General features: G+C 56.7%; 6 protein-coding genes across 6 annotated transcripts; 4 read left to right on the top strand and 2 right to left on the bottom strand.

Annotated features, from left to right (window-relative positions):
- Positions 1-223: 223 nt before the first annotated feature.
- On the top strand, positions 224-1530 carry BDY17DRAFT_295771 (membrane biogenesis protein Yop1). Its single transcript, XM_033733354.1, has 5 exons — positions 224-578; positions 643-672; positions 724-943; positions 1011-1132; positions 1193-1530. The coding sequence occupies exons 1-5, from the start codon at positions 556-558 to the stop codon at positions 1308-1310; spliced, it is 513 nt and encodes a 170-aa protein (XP_033591065.1). The 5' UTR covers positions 224-555; the 3' UTR covers positions 1311-1530.
- Positions 1531-1669: 139 nt separating this feature from the next.
- On the top strand, positions 1670-2639 carry BDY17DRAFT_295766 (peptidyl-tRNA hydrolase). Its single transcript, XM_033733353.1, has one exon. The coding sequence runs from the start codon at positions 1734-1736 to the stop codon at positions 2319-2321; it is 588 nt and encodes a 195-aa protein (XP_033591064.1). The 5' UTR covers positions 1670-1733; the 3' UTR covers positions 2322-2639.
- BDY17DRAFT_295765 (Sec8 exocyst complex component-specific domain-containing protein) lies at positions 2640-6174 on the bottom strand. The gene has a single exon (XM_033733352.1). It carries the CDS (start codon positions 6030-6032, stop codon positions 2664-2666), a length of 3369 nt encoding a protein of 1122 aa, XP_033591063.1. The 5' UTR covers positions 6033-6174; the 3' UTR covers positions 2640-2663.
- A 160-nt stretch (positions 6175-6334) lies between these two features.
- Positions 6335-10232, top strand: BDY17DRAFT_295764 (uncharacterized protein). The gene has a single exon (XM_033733351.1). The coding sequence runs from the start codon at positions 6500-6502 to the stop codon at positions 10160-10162; it is 3663 nt and encodes a 1220-aa protein (XP_033591062.1). The 5' UTR covers positions 6335-6499; the 3' UTR covers positions 10163-10232.
- BDY17DRAFT_295763 (uncharacterized protein) lies at positions 10233-12773 on the bottom strand. The gene is made up of 5 exons (XM_033733350.1): positions 12454-12773; positions 11852-12378; positions 11655-11762; positions 11212-11607; positions 10233-11144 (listed from the first exon to the last, which is right to left on the bottom strand). Exons 1-5 carry the CDS (start codon positions 12514-12516, stop codon positions 10259-10261), a joined length of 1980 nt encoding a protein of 659 aa, XP_033591061.1. The 5' UTR covers positions 12517-12773; the 3' UTR covers positions 10233-10258.
- A 229-nt stretch (positions 12774-13002) lies between these two features.
- Positions 13003-14069, top strand: BDY17DRAFT_249543 (uncharacterized protein; the record flags this gene model as incomplete). The annotated part of the gene is made up of 2 exons (XM_033730988.1): positions 13003-13873; positions 13936-14069. The coding sequence occupies 2 exons, from the start codon at positions 13003-13005 to the stop codon at positions 14067-14069; spliced, it is 1005 nt and encodes a 334-aa protein (XP_033591060.1).
- Between the last annotated feature and the right edge of the window lie 236 nt (positions 14070-14305).

The following is a 14305-nucleotide window of genomic DNA, read 5'->3' as shown; positions in this document are numbered from 1 at the left end:
GCTAGTTGGCCGGCGACATGGCGAAACGAAGGGCGAAGTATCGCAGTGGTGTGCAGGACTTGGGTGAGGTTGGTCGAGGCGTTGCTTCTGTTTATACGCAAAACATCCCGTCTCCAGGAGGATGCCGTAAGCGAGGGCCATAAGTCGGGGTGCGGGGCCACGACTTTTGACAGCTCGCTTCGGTAGAGTCTCAATCGGGTCCATTCTTTCAACAATTGCCCCCAGAACTGACCTGGCACGCAGACAATTCACTTCATCCTCTGGCCACCTTGCCACAGCATCACCGAGACGAAGGATAACCCCACACGGCCCTGCCTGGACTTTGCAACGCAGCTCGCCTGGAGTCCTGTTTGCGAGCCCACCAACCCACCTCGCCAGGTGAAGATTACGTCATCGTTTTAGCTTTCCGCTTCCACCCATCTCAACAACTGGCCGTGCAGCCATACCTGCTTCTGCTCGACCTTATCTTTCCTCTCACCCGCAACCACGGCGAGAATCTCCAGACACCGCACCTCAGCTTCCGAGCCCAAAGAACCCCCTCGCACTACCGTCGACATGGCCGGAAACATTCAAGAGAAGTATGGCGGAGCTCCTCAACAAATTTTACCCCTGTGGTGCAAAAGAGGCTGATTGACGTGACAGAGCGCAATACCATCTCTCCAACCTTGACAAGTACGCGATGCCGCTCCCGTCACACTGCACACTCTGCTGACCCGCTTGCAGGGAGCTGTCCAAGTATCCCGCCCTCGACAACTTCGAGAAGCAGACCAGCGTGCCCAAGGTCTACGTTGTCCTGGGTTTGGCCGTGCTCTACTTCTTCCTCGTCTTCTTCAACATTGGCAGCGAGTTCCTCGTCAACACCGCCGGCTTTGCCCTGCCAGCCTACTACTCCCTCGAGGCTCTGTTTTCCGTCACGCCCACCGATGACATCCAGTGGCTTACGGTATGCTCGACTACCCGCGCACCTCATCACATGTCTCCGGCTACCAAAGCTAACATGTGCAACCTAGTACTGGATCGTGTATGCCTCGTTGACCGTCGTTGAGTCGCTCGTCAACGCCGCCTACTGGTTCCCCTTCTATTGGACATTCAAGTTCGTCTTCATCATGTACATGGCTCTTCCCCAGACAAAGTAGGTTGCAATCTATCCCCGAGCACACCGTCCTAGCTACTGACCAACCTTTCCGTACAGTGGCGCGGCCGTCGTGTTCCGCTCTGTCATCGAGCCCGTCTTTGCCCGCTTCTTCTCCAAGGGCTCCGCCTCGGAAGGCCTCAAGAGCGCCGCAGACAAGGCCTCCAAGAACTTGTAAAATGGCTGCATGTGCAATGACACCCGCAATGCTATGGGAGAGCATGGATCTGGATGGAGAACAAAGCCAGGGACTTGAATGAAGGCGTACAGCCTCGCATGCTCTTGTTGCACCACAGATTGGCAATATGCATGGGAGTGAAAATACGGTGACGCGGGTGCTTTGATTGTTGTGGGTAGTGGCCAAGTAGCAGAATGTAATCGATTCGTTCTGGGATAACCTCGTTCCTACGTTCTGGGGACCTACCCTACCCTTCTGCCTCCTCGCCTCTGCAGCTGTACCATCGCACGCACGCCGCGTGGGAGAATCTCGGCAAAGTTTCCCCCGAATGGCGCTGCGACTTTGCACCTCACGCTTCAGCCTACCATTTGCTCCGACTGTTCAGGGCGAGTAGCAGACTGGAGGCGCGGCAATCGGACGTCAATGTCAGTATCGCGAATGCTGCCGATTCTGGTCTGCGGCATTGGCAACCCTGGATCAACCTACGCCAACACTCTCCACAGCGCGGGCTTGACTGTTGTCAAGACACTGGCAGAGCGCCTCGCATATCCTCCCTTCCAGAAGGATCGCAGCCTCGGCAATGGCCTGGTCAGTAGGCCTTCGGTCTCGGGCGACAGCGGAGACTGGACGCTTTGGCAGAGCACGGCCTACATGAACGAGTCGGGCAAGGGAGTTCGCGGGGCGTGGATGACGTGGTCCAAGAGCCTGCCCGACGATGGAGGCCGACTTGTCATTGTGCACGATGAGCTTGAAAAGCCGCTGGGCTCGGTGACGCTCCGCACCAACCAAGGAGGTAGTGCAAAGGGACACAACGGGCTGAAGAGCATTCTAGCAGTGATGGGGAACACGCCATTTGCACGGATTGGCATTGGCATTGGGAGACCAATCAGTCGCGACAGCGATGATGTTGCGCAGTATGTGCTGAGGAAGATGACGCCTGGGCAAAGGGATCGGATTGAGAAGTGCGTGGATGAAGTGATTGCGAAACTGGCGCAGCTCGAGAAGGGCTGAACGAAAAGCGGTGAAAGAAGACGGTTATTCCCCCCAAAGCCAGGTGATTGCGTCTGAGCAGCATCACAGCTGCGTCCCATCTTCCGATGGTAGCCAGATACTTGGGACGCTTCATCTCCACTGACGAGCAATGGCGCATCTGCCATGGCGAACACGACATCTTACATTGACCTCACCCGTGCTCCAGAAGGAAGCATATGGAGTAGCGGTCGAGTTCCAAGGAGGAGTTTGAGCGGACTACGATGCCAACATCGAGGATGGTGGTGATGGCGATGAGAATCGGAAAGTGTGTCTCTTCAAATAATGCATGGGAGATTCAAACTCAACTTCACCACTCTCTTTTCACGAACTCGACTTGTTCCCCAGACGCGGTCGACTAGCCTTCCGACTCAAGCTCTGCTGCCTCCTCGGCCACCCCCCAAGCTTCATCACGTACTTCTCCATATCGCCCAGACTCGGCGAATCTCTCGCTTCATTCCAGCACAATCGACAAAGCGCTTTCAAGTCTTCGCGCGCAAAATTCTCGTCCGGCCCCTGCTCGACAACAGACTGTGGCCCGAGCGATGCGAGCTCGTAGAAGCGAGCGGCGCGCGTAAGGTCGCCAGGCAAGGTAGACGTGGTCGATGTGGATAGAGGGGGTTGAAGTTGCTTGAGGATCTGCGAGAGGACGAGAATGTTCAGCGCCATGCGTTGGTTGCCGAATGCATCCATGGCGGGAATACTGCCGACGAGCCCGATGAGTGCAGTGTTGACCAGCGTGGCCAGATGGGCCGTCAAGAAACCATACTGCGGCTCCAGAAGATGCGTCTGAAGCTGCGCACAGTAGGTGCTTATGCTCTCCGCCAACTCGGAGATGTTCGGGTCCGGGTCGTTGTAGGGCTGATTGAGGAGGTAGGTCGTGTCTGTGGCCTTGTAGACGCCGTGCAGGAGGTGCAAACGGAGATCAACGTGCAGCGTCCTGAGCACGAGCGTGCTGAGTTCAGTGAATGATATGAGGACGGCGTCGAACTGTTCGGCCGTTTGGTCATCAAGAGGGAGGTAGGTACCGCCGGGCACGCCGTCGGAGTGCAGGTCCTGAGTGTAAGCAGTCCATCGGCGGTTTCTATGCGCTTGCGTATTGGCCGTGTCGACCGACCACGGAGACAGGAACCGTAGTCGTTTGCACTTGCTCGCGAGCCACTTTAGGCTCACATGAAGCGTGCAGAGGGCAGTAAGCGTCTTGCGATCGTGGATGAGGTCCGCGTCCTCTAGCTCACGCCTCTTAGCCAGCCGCAGCAGCAGGTCCGCCTCCTTTTGCGCCAACTCGTCTTGCTCCCTCTGCGTGCCGCCGCCCAGCTTAAGCAAATCCAGCACGATTTCGCACACTTCCCCTTGCGTCGCAAGCTCGGCGGCCATCCTCATCTTCGATGCAGCCCCCGGTTCTGCTCCCGAAACGCCACCCCCTTGCTCGTAGTCGAGCTGGTAGCTCATGTCCACTCGTTGCAAGAGTCCTTTACTCCACGAGTAACATCGGTCATAGTAAGCTCTCATCTGGGCTATGACTAGCTCAACAAAGCTTCGCTCATGGGGAAGCACAGCCAATAGTCCACAGAATCGCTCCAGCAGGTCGTAAAATCTCGCCGCCCCCTTGAAGATCGGCCTGGAAGCTTTCGACTGCCACGCCGGGTCCGGCTGAAAGGTATCAAGATCGTTAATACATCGTGACGACAGCTCAAGCAGCGTTTCATCGAGCTGTGGGTAGAAGATGTTGAGGAGGAAGTCGTCCATGAATGATGTTAGCGTTCCCGTGCCGGTGCCCGGTGGCACGATCGCCTTCAAATTGTTGAGAAAGGCGATGGCAGGCGGAAGGAGGATACCCATGTTAAACACACTGGGGTCGACGAGGAGTTTGTGGCCTGCTGCACTGGCAGTCGCACGGTCTCTCAGGGCCAGATCACCGTTAACATCGACAGTCTTGGCCGACGCGTCCTTGGAGGAATTCACCAAGCCAGGTACGGAGGATCTTAAGATGCCCTCCAGATCTTCTCGCTCCGTGGCCAAGTCTTGATTCGCTTCTCGAGTATCTGCGAGTCTGAAGAGCTTGACACTGCGGTCTCGCGGCTGGGAGTTGAACATGTTGCCCACAGTCATGGTATCTTTCTCTCGACGTCCACCAGCTCTCGTTGGATCGCCTGCATCTGTGGCAAGATGGTCGTGCAACAACGAGCGCATCTCGCTTTGCAGCAACTTCCACAGCTCGCGGAAGCTTCGATTCAACGCACCTGCTTCGTCGCTCGCGACAGCATCTCGTTTGAGAACCGCCGCCGTGACTTCGTGCAAAACTCGGTGCGCTTCCGCGATTGCCTCAAACTTGGCAAAGAGGGTGTGAAGCAGGTCTTCAAGCACGGCTCTACGCTCCGGGTCAATGTCTGAGCCAGGGGTCTGCCGTCTGTGAGAGCCTTTGAGAGCCATTGCAGGATGGCGCTGTTCAACTTCGCCCAGGGTGCGCTCGAGCAGTCGGTGAAACTCGATCGGTAATCTCTCTTCGATTCTATCCGCCGCCACATCTAATTTAGACATCTTGTGCAAGGACTCGACGAGAAGTTGGATGAAGTAGAACGAGTCGGCCTCTGCGTTGCGAGTCGGTTCTTCTTGCATCGGTTCCGTCCCGTTATAGCTGGCAAGAAAGCTGTGCAGCGCTCGATCTTCGTCTGCGATGCCGGGAGTTGCCAGTGCAGACAGGTTTCTAGCGGTGTAGTGACTCTTCCACCGCTCCTCGCAATAAGGGCTTTTGAGATAGAGATGGTTGTGCAGCTCTTCGACCAGCATGTCTGTGAGTATCTGCTCTTGATTGCTCAGTCTCACCCTCATCTCCCCCAAAGCGCCAATGTCGTCCAACTCGGCCTTTCTGACCAATTTCAATGCTTCCAGGAGGTTCTCCACCGCCCCAAGATACCTCTTCTCTCGTAGCTGTGCCTCTAGCTGGTCTGGCACGACTTGCAGCTTTTCAATGGTACTGATCGCCTCCAGCATGCGGTCGTAGGATGCACTACTGTCCATCAACACTTTGAGCTCAGGAGCGTGCCGGCTTGCTGCAAGATTCGCCTTTGCTTGGGTCAATCCTCCACGCAACGTTCGGACACGTTGCTGAGAAGTATGAATAGCTTGCTGGATTTTGTGAAAGGTGCCGATACTGCTATTGAATGCCTGGTGATGCTCGTTCACAATCGTCTTCAATGCGTTTTCAAGCTGCGCATGCGCAGAGTGGAACTGGTCCATGTCGTTCGCCAGGCCGAGGGAGGAGGAGTCTTTGAGCTGCAGCGCGACTTTGACGGGGATGCAGGAGGGGGTAGCCATGAAAGCCCAGCGACTCTCGATATACCGCAGCACGTCTTCCACCTGCGCACCGCCACCGCTTGGTCCATAGCGGGAGGCGGCGCCCGGTCGACTCGCCGGACGACTTCGGCTGCGACTCTGATTCCACTCGTAGTCGCGGCTTCTTCTATGCGCGTTTTCGCGGTTCAGTCGCGAGACCCCATGGACTTGATCGGGCTGGGATGGGCGGTGATCGTAAGGGTGGTTGGTGTGGAAGCCCGGACGAGAGCGGGAGCGTTCATCGGCGCTGGTATCGATGCTGCTAGTCTCGAGATCGAAGCGACGGGAGGGCGGTGGGCCTTGCGAGCCGTTCTGCGAGGCATAGCCATTGGGCGCCGGTTGTCGCATGTACGACATGGTTTCACTTCTTCCTTGACTCGCTGGGGCAAGCCCTCATCCTCGTCTGAGAAGAACGACCATTGCGATGGCTCTTCGCATCCACAAATGCGAGAACGAGGAGGAAGAGGGGAGGGGGAGCGGCGTTGCAGGGAAGATAAACGGACCGCGAGGCCACTCGAGACGTGAGCTCACCCTGATGAATTTAGAGTTTGCGGCTCTGCTGGGGTGCGTCATTAGCGCCCGCATTCCGACGGGCCGTCCCGAACGCGCGCGACATGTCTCGGAGCGATCTTCCTTCCTCGATGCGAACAAATATTTGGCACATGTGAATGCCGGCCACAGTCACACACCAACAACGCCTCTGACAACAGCCCCATGTCGTCACCAGGCACGCCCTGATCTGACCATTGGACGGCCGACCTCACGGCTCTCCTTTCTCGACTTCCATCTCCTCATTCGCTGCCACCAACTCAAGCAACAGCATCATGGCGACCACCACAACCACTCAAAGCGACCTCACAAACGGTGTCAACGGCCACCACGCACCTGTTGAGCAGACCTATCCTCGCTTCTCCGACATCCCCGCGGTCATTGATATTCCCGTCCGCGGCGAAGACGGAGATGAAGCCGTGAACCTCGACCTCACCGAGTTGCTCGACGAGACCGACGAGTTGTGCGATTTGCTCGAGAACGAGAACGCCGCTCGCACCTACTGGGTCACCATCGCGCTCGCCTATGCGAAGCAGAACAAGGTCAACATCGCCATCGACATCCTCAACAAGGGCTTGGCCGCGCTTGCAAAGGCGCGGAGTGAAGACCGCCTGAGCGTCTTGACGTGCCTTTGCTGGTTGTATCTGTGGAAATGCCGGCATGCGCCGCGAGTCAAGCCTACACAGCCTCTCGAAGATGAGCGGAATAAGGAGCACTTCCTCCACATGGGCACCCAAACCCTCAACGAAGCCTCGCGTATCAACCCATCCTACCCTCCTCTGTTTTTGGCGAGAGGCACCCTCTACCTCCTCCGCGCATCACTCCAACCATCCAAGAGCACGCATTCGGACCACTCCGAGCGAAACGAGACCTTGAAGCAAGCCGTCAAGAGCTTTGATGATGCATATCGTGCTTCAAATGGGAAGAATGTCATGGCTATCATGGGCAAGGCAAAGGCACAATTCTCCCTCGGCAGTGTCGCACAGGCTTTGAGTTTGTACCAACAAGCGCTCGAGCGTGCGCCGGACATGCTCGACCCCGACCCACGTATCGGCATTGGATGCTGTCTATGGCAACTGGGTCACAAAGAGCCCGCCCGCGCTGCCTTTCAGCGCTCTTTGGACCTCAATCCCGACTCAATCTCCGCCAACATCCTACTTGGCCTCTACTACCTCGAGCAAGCCAACCAGTACAATCCCAAGGACGAAGCATTCATGACATTATACAAGCAAGCAATGACCACCCATACCCAGACGGCCTTCAAGCTTGACGGCATGCACGCCCTCACCTGTGCCACTTTCTGCTCCTACTTCTTACTTCGCAAAGTGTGGAACAATGTGGAGAGGCTTGCGCGCAGAGCCATCGAGCATACCGACGTCAACGCTATCGCATCCGACGGTTGGTACTTGTTGGGTCGCAAAGAGCATCACGAGGGCGATTTGCAGAAGGCAAATGAGCATTACACCAAGGCAGACCAGGCACGCGGCGGTGACGACAAAGGCTATGTTCCCGCAAAGTTTGGCAATGCACAAATTCGTGTATCGCAGCGGGACTTTGAGGGCGCCAAGTTCAAGCTGGAGAAGATTGTGGAAAAGAGCCAACCCAAGAGCGTGGAGGCCATGACCCTCCTTGGCGTGTTGTATGCCGAGGAGGTCTTTGCCAACCAGGCCACCGGTGGAAAGGAGGACAAGAGCCAAGAAGCAAAAAAGGCGATCGGCATGTTTGAGCACGTCCGGACGGCGTGGAAGGATGCGAAGCGGAAGAACCTACAGCCCGATCAAGCTGTGCTGCTCAATCTCGCTCGCCTTTATGAGCACGAGGCGCCCGAGAAGGCTCTGGCGTGTCTGCTCCAAGTCGAGGAGATGGAAATCGAGGACATCAACGAAGACGACCTCCCGGATGAAATTGGCGAAGACGAGCCCGAGAGGCGGCTGAAGCGAGAGCTGCTCTCGCCGCAGTTGCTCAACAACATTGGATGTTTCCATTTCGCGGCGGAGAAGTTCACAGAGGCTCGGGAGGATTTCCAAACCGCTCTTTCGGCTTGTGTCAAGCTTGGGGAGCGACAAGCACGGGAAGAGGGCGTGGAAGACTTTGATACTGACGCCCTCGTCAGCACAATCAGCTACAACCTCGCGCGTACCTACGAAGCCGAGAAGATTGACGATGAAGCAATCAAGATCTACCAGGGCTTGTTAGAACGTCACCCGGACTATGTTGATGCCAACACGCGTCTTGCATACCTTGCTTTCAAGGCCAATCCCTCGGAAGGTGGCGAGGCTATCAAGCGTCTCATGGAATCCGATCCCTCAAATCTTGAGGTACGAAGCCTCTACGGGTGGTATTTGAACCGCACCAAGAAGCGCACGCTCGCCCTCAACGAAGACGCCGAGCAGCGGCACTACAAGCATACCCTGCAGACATACGACAAACACGATCTGTACTCCCTCACCGGCATGGGGAATCTGCACCTTCATGTCGCGCGTGAGATGCCGCGAGACACGGATGCACACAAAGAGCGACGCAGCAAGACTTGGATGCGTGCCGTTGAGTTCTTCGACAAAGTCCTCACACTGGACCCGCGCAACGCATACGCAGCACAGGGGATGGGGATCGCGGTGATGGAAGACAAGAGAGACACCGCGGCTGCCATTCAGATCTTCAGCAAAGTCCGGGAAAGCGTGCGAGATGGCAGCAGTGTGCACGTGAACCTGGGCCACATCTTCACCGAAGTCAAACAGTTTTCGCGTGCCATTGAGAACTACGAACTTGCACTAGCGAAGCTGAAACTGGCCGAGCGGGAAAGGGGACGAGACTCGCAGATCCTCGCCTGGCTCGGCCGCGTCTGGCTCATGCGAGGAAGGCAGGAGAAGAGGCTGGACGCGTACAAAACGGCACTGGACTTCTCGCGGCAGGCACTAGAAAGTGCACCCGACAACATAAACTATCGCTTCAATGTGGCGTTTGTGCAGATTCAGCTTGCACAGATGGTCATCTCCTTGCCGGAAGCGTCCAAGAGCCTTGCAGAGGTCGAGCAGGCGGCACAAGGACTCGACGAGGCCATTGACGCTTTCGGGGAGATCGCCAAGATGCCCAATCCGCCGTTTCCCCGTGGGGATATCGAGCAGCGGGCGAACATGGGTCGCAACACGATGAAACGCCAGCTGGCGAGTGCGCTCGAGAGACAGGCTGAGTATGAGAAGAAGAATGCGCACAAGCTGGAGGAAGCTCGGCGGAAGAGAGAAGAAGAAGTTGCGCGCAGAGAAGAGGAGAAGAAGGCGGCAGAGGAGAGGTTGGCGGAAGAGAGGAGGAGGCTTCGTGAGGAGCGAGAACGCCTGGCGGAGGAAGATCGGCTGCTGATTGAGCGACGCATGGACGAGGAGAAGGCGAGAGAAGCGGCCGAGTGGACGACCGACGAGGAGACTGGCGAAAGGAAGAAACGCGAAAAGAAGCCGAAAGAGAAACGCCAGAAGCGCAAGAAGAAGGGCGAAGATACCGATACCGATGCCGATGGCGTCTTAGACGGCGAGGGGATGAATGGCACCGGCCCTAGTGACGGCGAGGCCCCGGCGCGCCGCAACAAGAAGAGAAAGCTAGAATCGCGAAAGGGAAGGGCCACGAGCTCGAAGTACAAGTCTGCGGACATTGTCGAAGACTCGTCGGACGATGAAGATATGAAAGTATCACAGCCTGCAGCGGAGAGGGATGAAGATGAAGAGAGCGCGGTGGAGACACCTCGAGGTGGCGGGGATCTTAGCGATGCATTGCCTGATGAAGACGAAGTTGCGCCGGCGGTGTCGCGACTGCAGCAGAGGAAGAAGATTGCGAGGGTGCTGGATGACGACGATGATGAGGAGGATGAGGAGATGGAAGACGACGCGGCTAGAAGTGCCGGTACGCCACAAGCTGGAGACAGCGACCACGGCGGCGATGCACTGTGAGCGGCATGAGCAGGCAGTCGACCATGATATCGTGCGTAGAGTACATGTATTCAGCGAGATAGATTACCTCATGCTGTATCAGACCAACACGACGAGTTATACCGTCACGTTCGTATCTTGCCAATTCCACCCCCACTCGTTCATCAACTCCAGACATTGCGATGCGGTCGAGCAACCCGTGTCTTTCTCAATAGCCCTCAACAGCTCGAGTATTACCGCACGCTCCTCCTGCACCTCCAAGCACACCCCTGCTACATAGAGCGGCAGGAGCATTTCCACCCGTACCGCGTGGTGCGGGCGGCCGAGCGCGATGCCGACGATTTGATGTGCATGTTTGATGGTCGTTGCTGCATCTACAGGACGAGAATCGGCGGGGTTGCGAAGTAGCAAGATGCGCGCGAAGTGGTAGAGCTGTAGAGCTGCGGCGCAGACGTTCATGGAGAAGAAGACTTCCGTGAGGCCGCTTGACGGCGAGGAGGATGGAGCGGAGGTGCCAATGGCGGTGGAGGTGCGCGGAGGTTTCATGGAATAGCGGATCTGTGCGCACGGCTGAAAGGTCTGGGGCAGACTGTCGTGCCACTCGTCGAGCTGTTTGGTCAATTCAAGCCATCGCTCTTGTCGAGAGGCGAGATTCAGGTTGTGGCCGCTTGCAAGGTAGTTCATGACGCGTAGGACAATCCAAAGCAACGTGTGGGCCACAAGTTCGGAGACTTGACGGCAAGGGTATTGATTTTCCTTGACTTTGGCAGCATCGTTGTATAGGGAGCCGTTAGGTTGGATCTGGAGTCCAACAGATGTCCAGAGGTGATGAGATTCGGTGTCGAGAAAGGTGTTCTGGTTGTTGATGTAGGAGGCGTGGTAGTCGGCGCGGGTGAAGTTCCAGAAAGATGCTTTCCGGCCGGCGGAGATTGTGGTGATTTGGGTTGCAGTCTCGTGCACCTCCGGTAGAGTGTGCAGCAAAGTCTTGAGTCCAGAAAGATGCCTAGGAGAGCAGGCGTTGTTAGTAATGAAACGACTCATCAGGCAGACGGCGTTCGTCCAGTACTCACTGCAGCCAGTCCAGTTGTAGGCTGTCCAGCCATTCGTAGAGTGAGAAGATGGAGACGGCCACCAACAGGTCATCTGCTCTCGCTAGCCCTGCTGATGACTGAGAGTCCAGTGTCGATGGGTCGTCGACGCTCTCCGAGAGGGCCTGCAGATACGTTCGTGAAACTGCAATGGCTTTGTCGTAGTAATTGGCGGCCTTGTAATACCAATCCGCCTCATCGAGAACCTCCATCATCGCCGGCTTCTGACACTGGTTGCCAAGGTATAGCTTGAGACTCTTCACTCGCCCGAGCTGCTTGGCCGACACGGCTGCAATGGCATTCCGCAGAAGCGCGTCCTGCAGGGCTTTTAAAGGCACCATACTGCCGAAATGCTCGTCCCTGTCGAATAGATCCATCCTGCGAAGGGTTTAGTCATGCCGACGGAGCTGAGACGAGCGGCATACCATGGTCCGATAGTCTCGATGAAATGACGAGTGAGATATGCAGTCTCATGCTCACTCGCATCGACAATAATGGCGCTCGTGTGCAATTGCGCTTCCCACGGGGTATCACTATGGGCGGTGATGAGTACGGTGGCACAGTTACAAGATGGAATGCCGTCGGCCGCCTTGTTGACAACGAGCAGCTCGTCGGGACATACCTCGGAATAATGCTTGCTATGTCTGCCTCATCGCCGAGCCCAGCGATCGTTTCGGTGGTCGGTAGGACGGTATCTCTGTCGAGCTCACTGACAATGCTGGGAAAGTCTGCAAGAAAGCCACATGAATTGCCCGACCCTGCGTCGTAGTAGTCGGCGGGATCGATATCGAACCACGCAGGGTCAATGGAGGGATCGTTGAAGAGATCGTCAATGGCACGATTTGCATCGGCCAAGCTGGACTCGCCATCTGCGATACGAGACAGGAAGGCATCATCGCCGGGGATGCTGGCCAATCGTTGACCAGCCACTGCTGGATCAGAGAGCGATTGCGGGGAGGGGTGGATGGCGGAGACAGCAGGGGAATAAGTGGATAGCGGGGGGCGGAAATGGGCATCCTCGGGGGTCGCAGACTGGTACTTTTTTCGAAGAGTGATGCCTTCGTCGACGAATTTCCTCTTCTTGTCGTATCCCGGACATGGCTTGCCCAACTTCTCGCATCTGAGGCAAGACGGGTGCCGCTTATCGCACTGCTCGAAGCATTACAGTCAGCATTGACGAACATGAAGCTTCTGGGGGAATAATCTGCAAGGCTGTCATCGTACCTTCACGCGGCGCTCCCTACACAGATCGCAAGCACGCTCAACTGCCGGGCCATCCTGGGCCATATCTCTGATTCGTGGCCGTGCCAAAGATCCGATTTGGGCGGGGTCGTGAAAGGCCGGAATGGCGTTCGCTGTGCTAACTTGTGAGGCCGCAGATGGGGAGCATTGCCTTCTGAAGGATAATGCCAACAGGAGAGGACTAGTCGGAAGAGAAGCCGTCTATCATTCGCGTGTACTGTATGCCCTTGACAGAGGACCGTATGTCGTGCACTTGGCACTAGATGTCAAGAGGCAAGCTGATCTCAGCCCCACCAAGCGGATTTAACGCGTGACCGACGCCCACTAGATGTCCGCCCCGGCCAATCCCGCGGAGTGCAAGGCAATGCACCCCCGCGAGTCTGGAAGTCCATCACTTCAGACTCTCAGGCACACGTGCTCAATGCCTACGGACTTGTAATGCGAGCAGCCGCCGAGCGGCATTGAACCATGAAGATCCAGCGCGTGAGTGAAGGGCGCCCAGACTCTGATTATCTGTTTCGCACACTTCCCATGCTGACACGCTCGCGCAAGCTCTTCATCTATCCTATCAAGTCTCTGGGCCCGGTCGAAGTGACGACGGCCGAAGTGACAAACGAGGGCCTGCGCTTCGATCGACAATATATCCTCGTCAAGCAGCCCGTCGATCCTTCGGCAGGCATCGTGCAGCATGTAACCATCAAGAACAACTGGTCGCTTGGCCTCTTCCGCACCTCCATCGACAAGTCGTGGTCTCAACTCACCATCACCCACATCCAGGCTGACGACAATGCCGTCATCTCCATCCCTTTGACGCCGTCGCCGCTGAGTCTCTTTCGTGCCGCGACGTTTCGGGTGAGCATCTTTGGCACGCAAGCGCCGGGCATCGATATGGGCGAGAGGATCGCGTCTTACTTCTCCCGCCACCTGAATTTCCCTGCCCGCCTCCTCTACATTGGCGGCAACGGTCAGCGAGAGATCCCGGGAGCGGTGTTCAAAGCACCGACCGAGTCTGTGTCTTTTTCCGTCAACGACAAGCTGCTGCCGCAGAGGATCCGCTTTGCAGACGCATCACCACTGCTCATCACATCGACAGCATCCGAAGAGGATGCGCGGCGACGCTTGCCACCCGCCGCTCGTGGCGGGGATGTCATCCTCCGCTTCCGCTCCAACATCCACGTAGACGTTGGCGACGAGCAGGGTCCTTACGAGGAAGATGGCTGGGGTATGCTGGCCATTCGATCCCAGCTGAATTCCGATCTGGAGGTTTCCGTGCGGTGCCTTTTCAAGGCGGTGCGGTGCCTCAGTTTGAACGCCGACCTGGTCAATGGTGGCATGTGTGCGACACCCGAGCAGCTGTATGGCCTGCTCATGAGGGACAGACGGGTGAATGAAAAGCTTCCCCGTAAGTGCGGCATAGCAAAGATCTATTTAATGGTACACGTGGCTAACAACACGAATTATCAGACAAACCGGTCTTCGGGCAATACGCATGTGCCGGCCCGAGTGGCGCCGTGCTTCGCGTGGGTGACGAAGTAGTGGTGACGAGCCGAGTGCACAAGTCACCTACGCCACTACTGACTCCAGCTCCCAACGGCTGAAGAGGAGGACAAGGCCATACCGAAAGGGCAATGTGTTTGAGGTCTAGCATACCCGCTACATCTACGCAGCACTACAGCGACGTGCAGCCCACACAGACCGCGTCTACGGGGAACGTCACGCGAAAGCCGGACAAGGCAAAGGCTGAGGAGAACATGAATATCTTTCCTCAACTCGGCCAAGCTGGCAAGGACTTGATGACCGGCCTTTTCCAATGCATCAGCTCGTACATATTTAC

The sequence above is a fragment of the Neohortaea acidophila genome (genome assembly GCF_010093505.1).
Source record: "Neohortaea acidophila strain CBS 113389 unplaced genomic scaffold BDY17scaffold_4, whole genome shotgun sequence".
NCBI lineage: Eukaryota > Fungi > Ascomycota > Dothideomycetes > Mycosphaerellales > Teratosphaeriaceae > Neohortaea > Neohortaea acidophila.
This window is presented reverse-complemented; position numbering and strand designations above follow the sequence as displayed.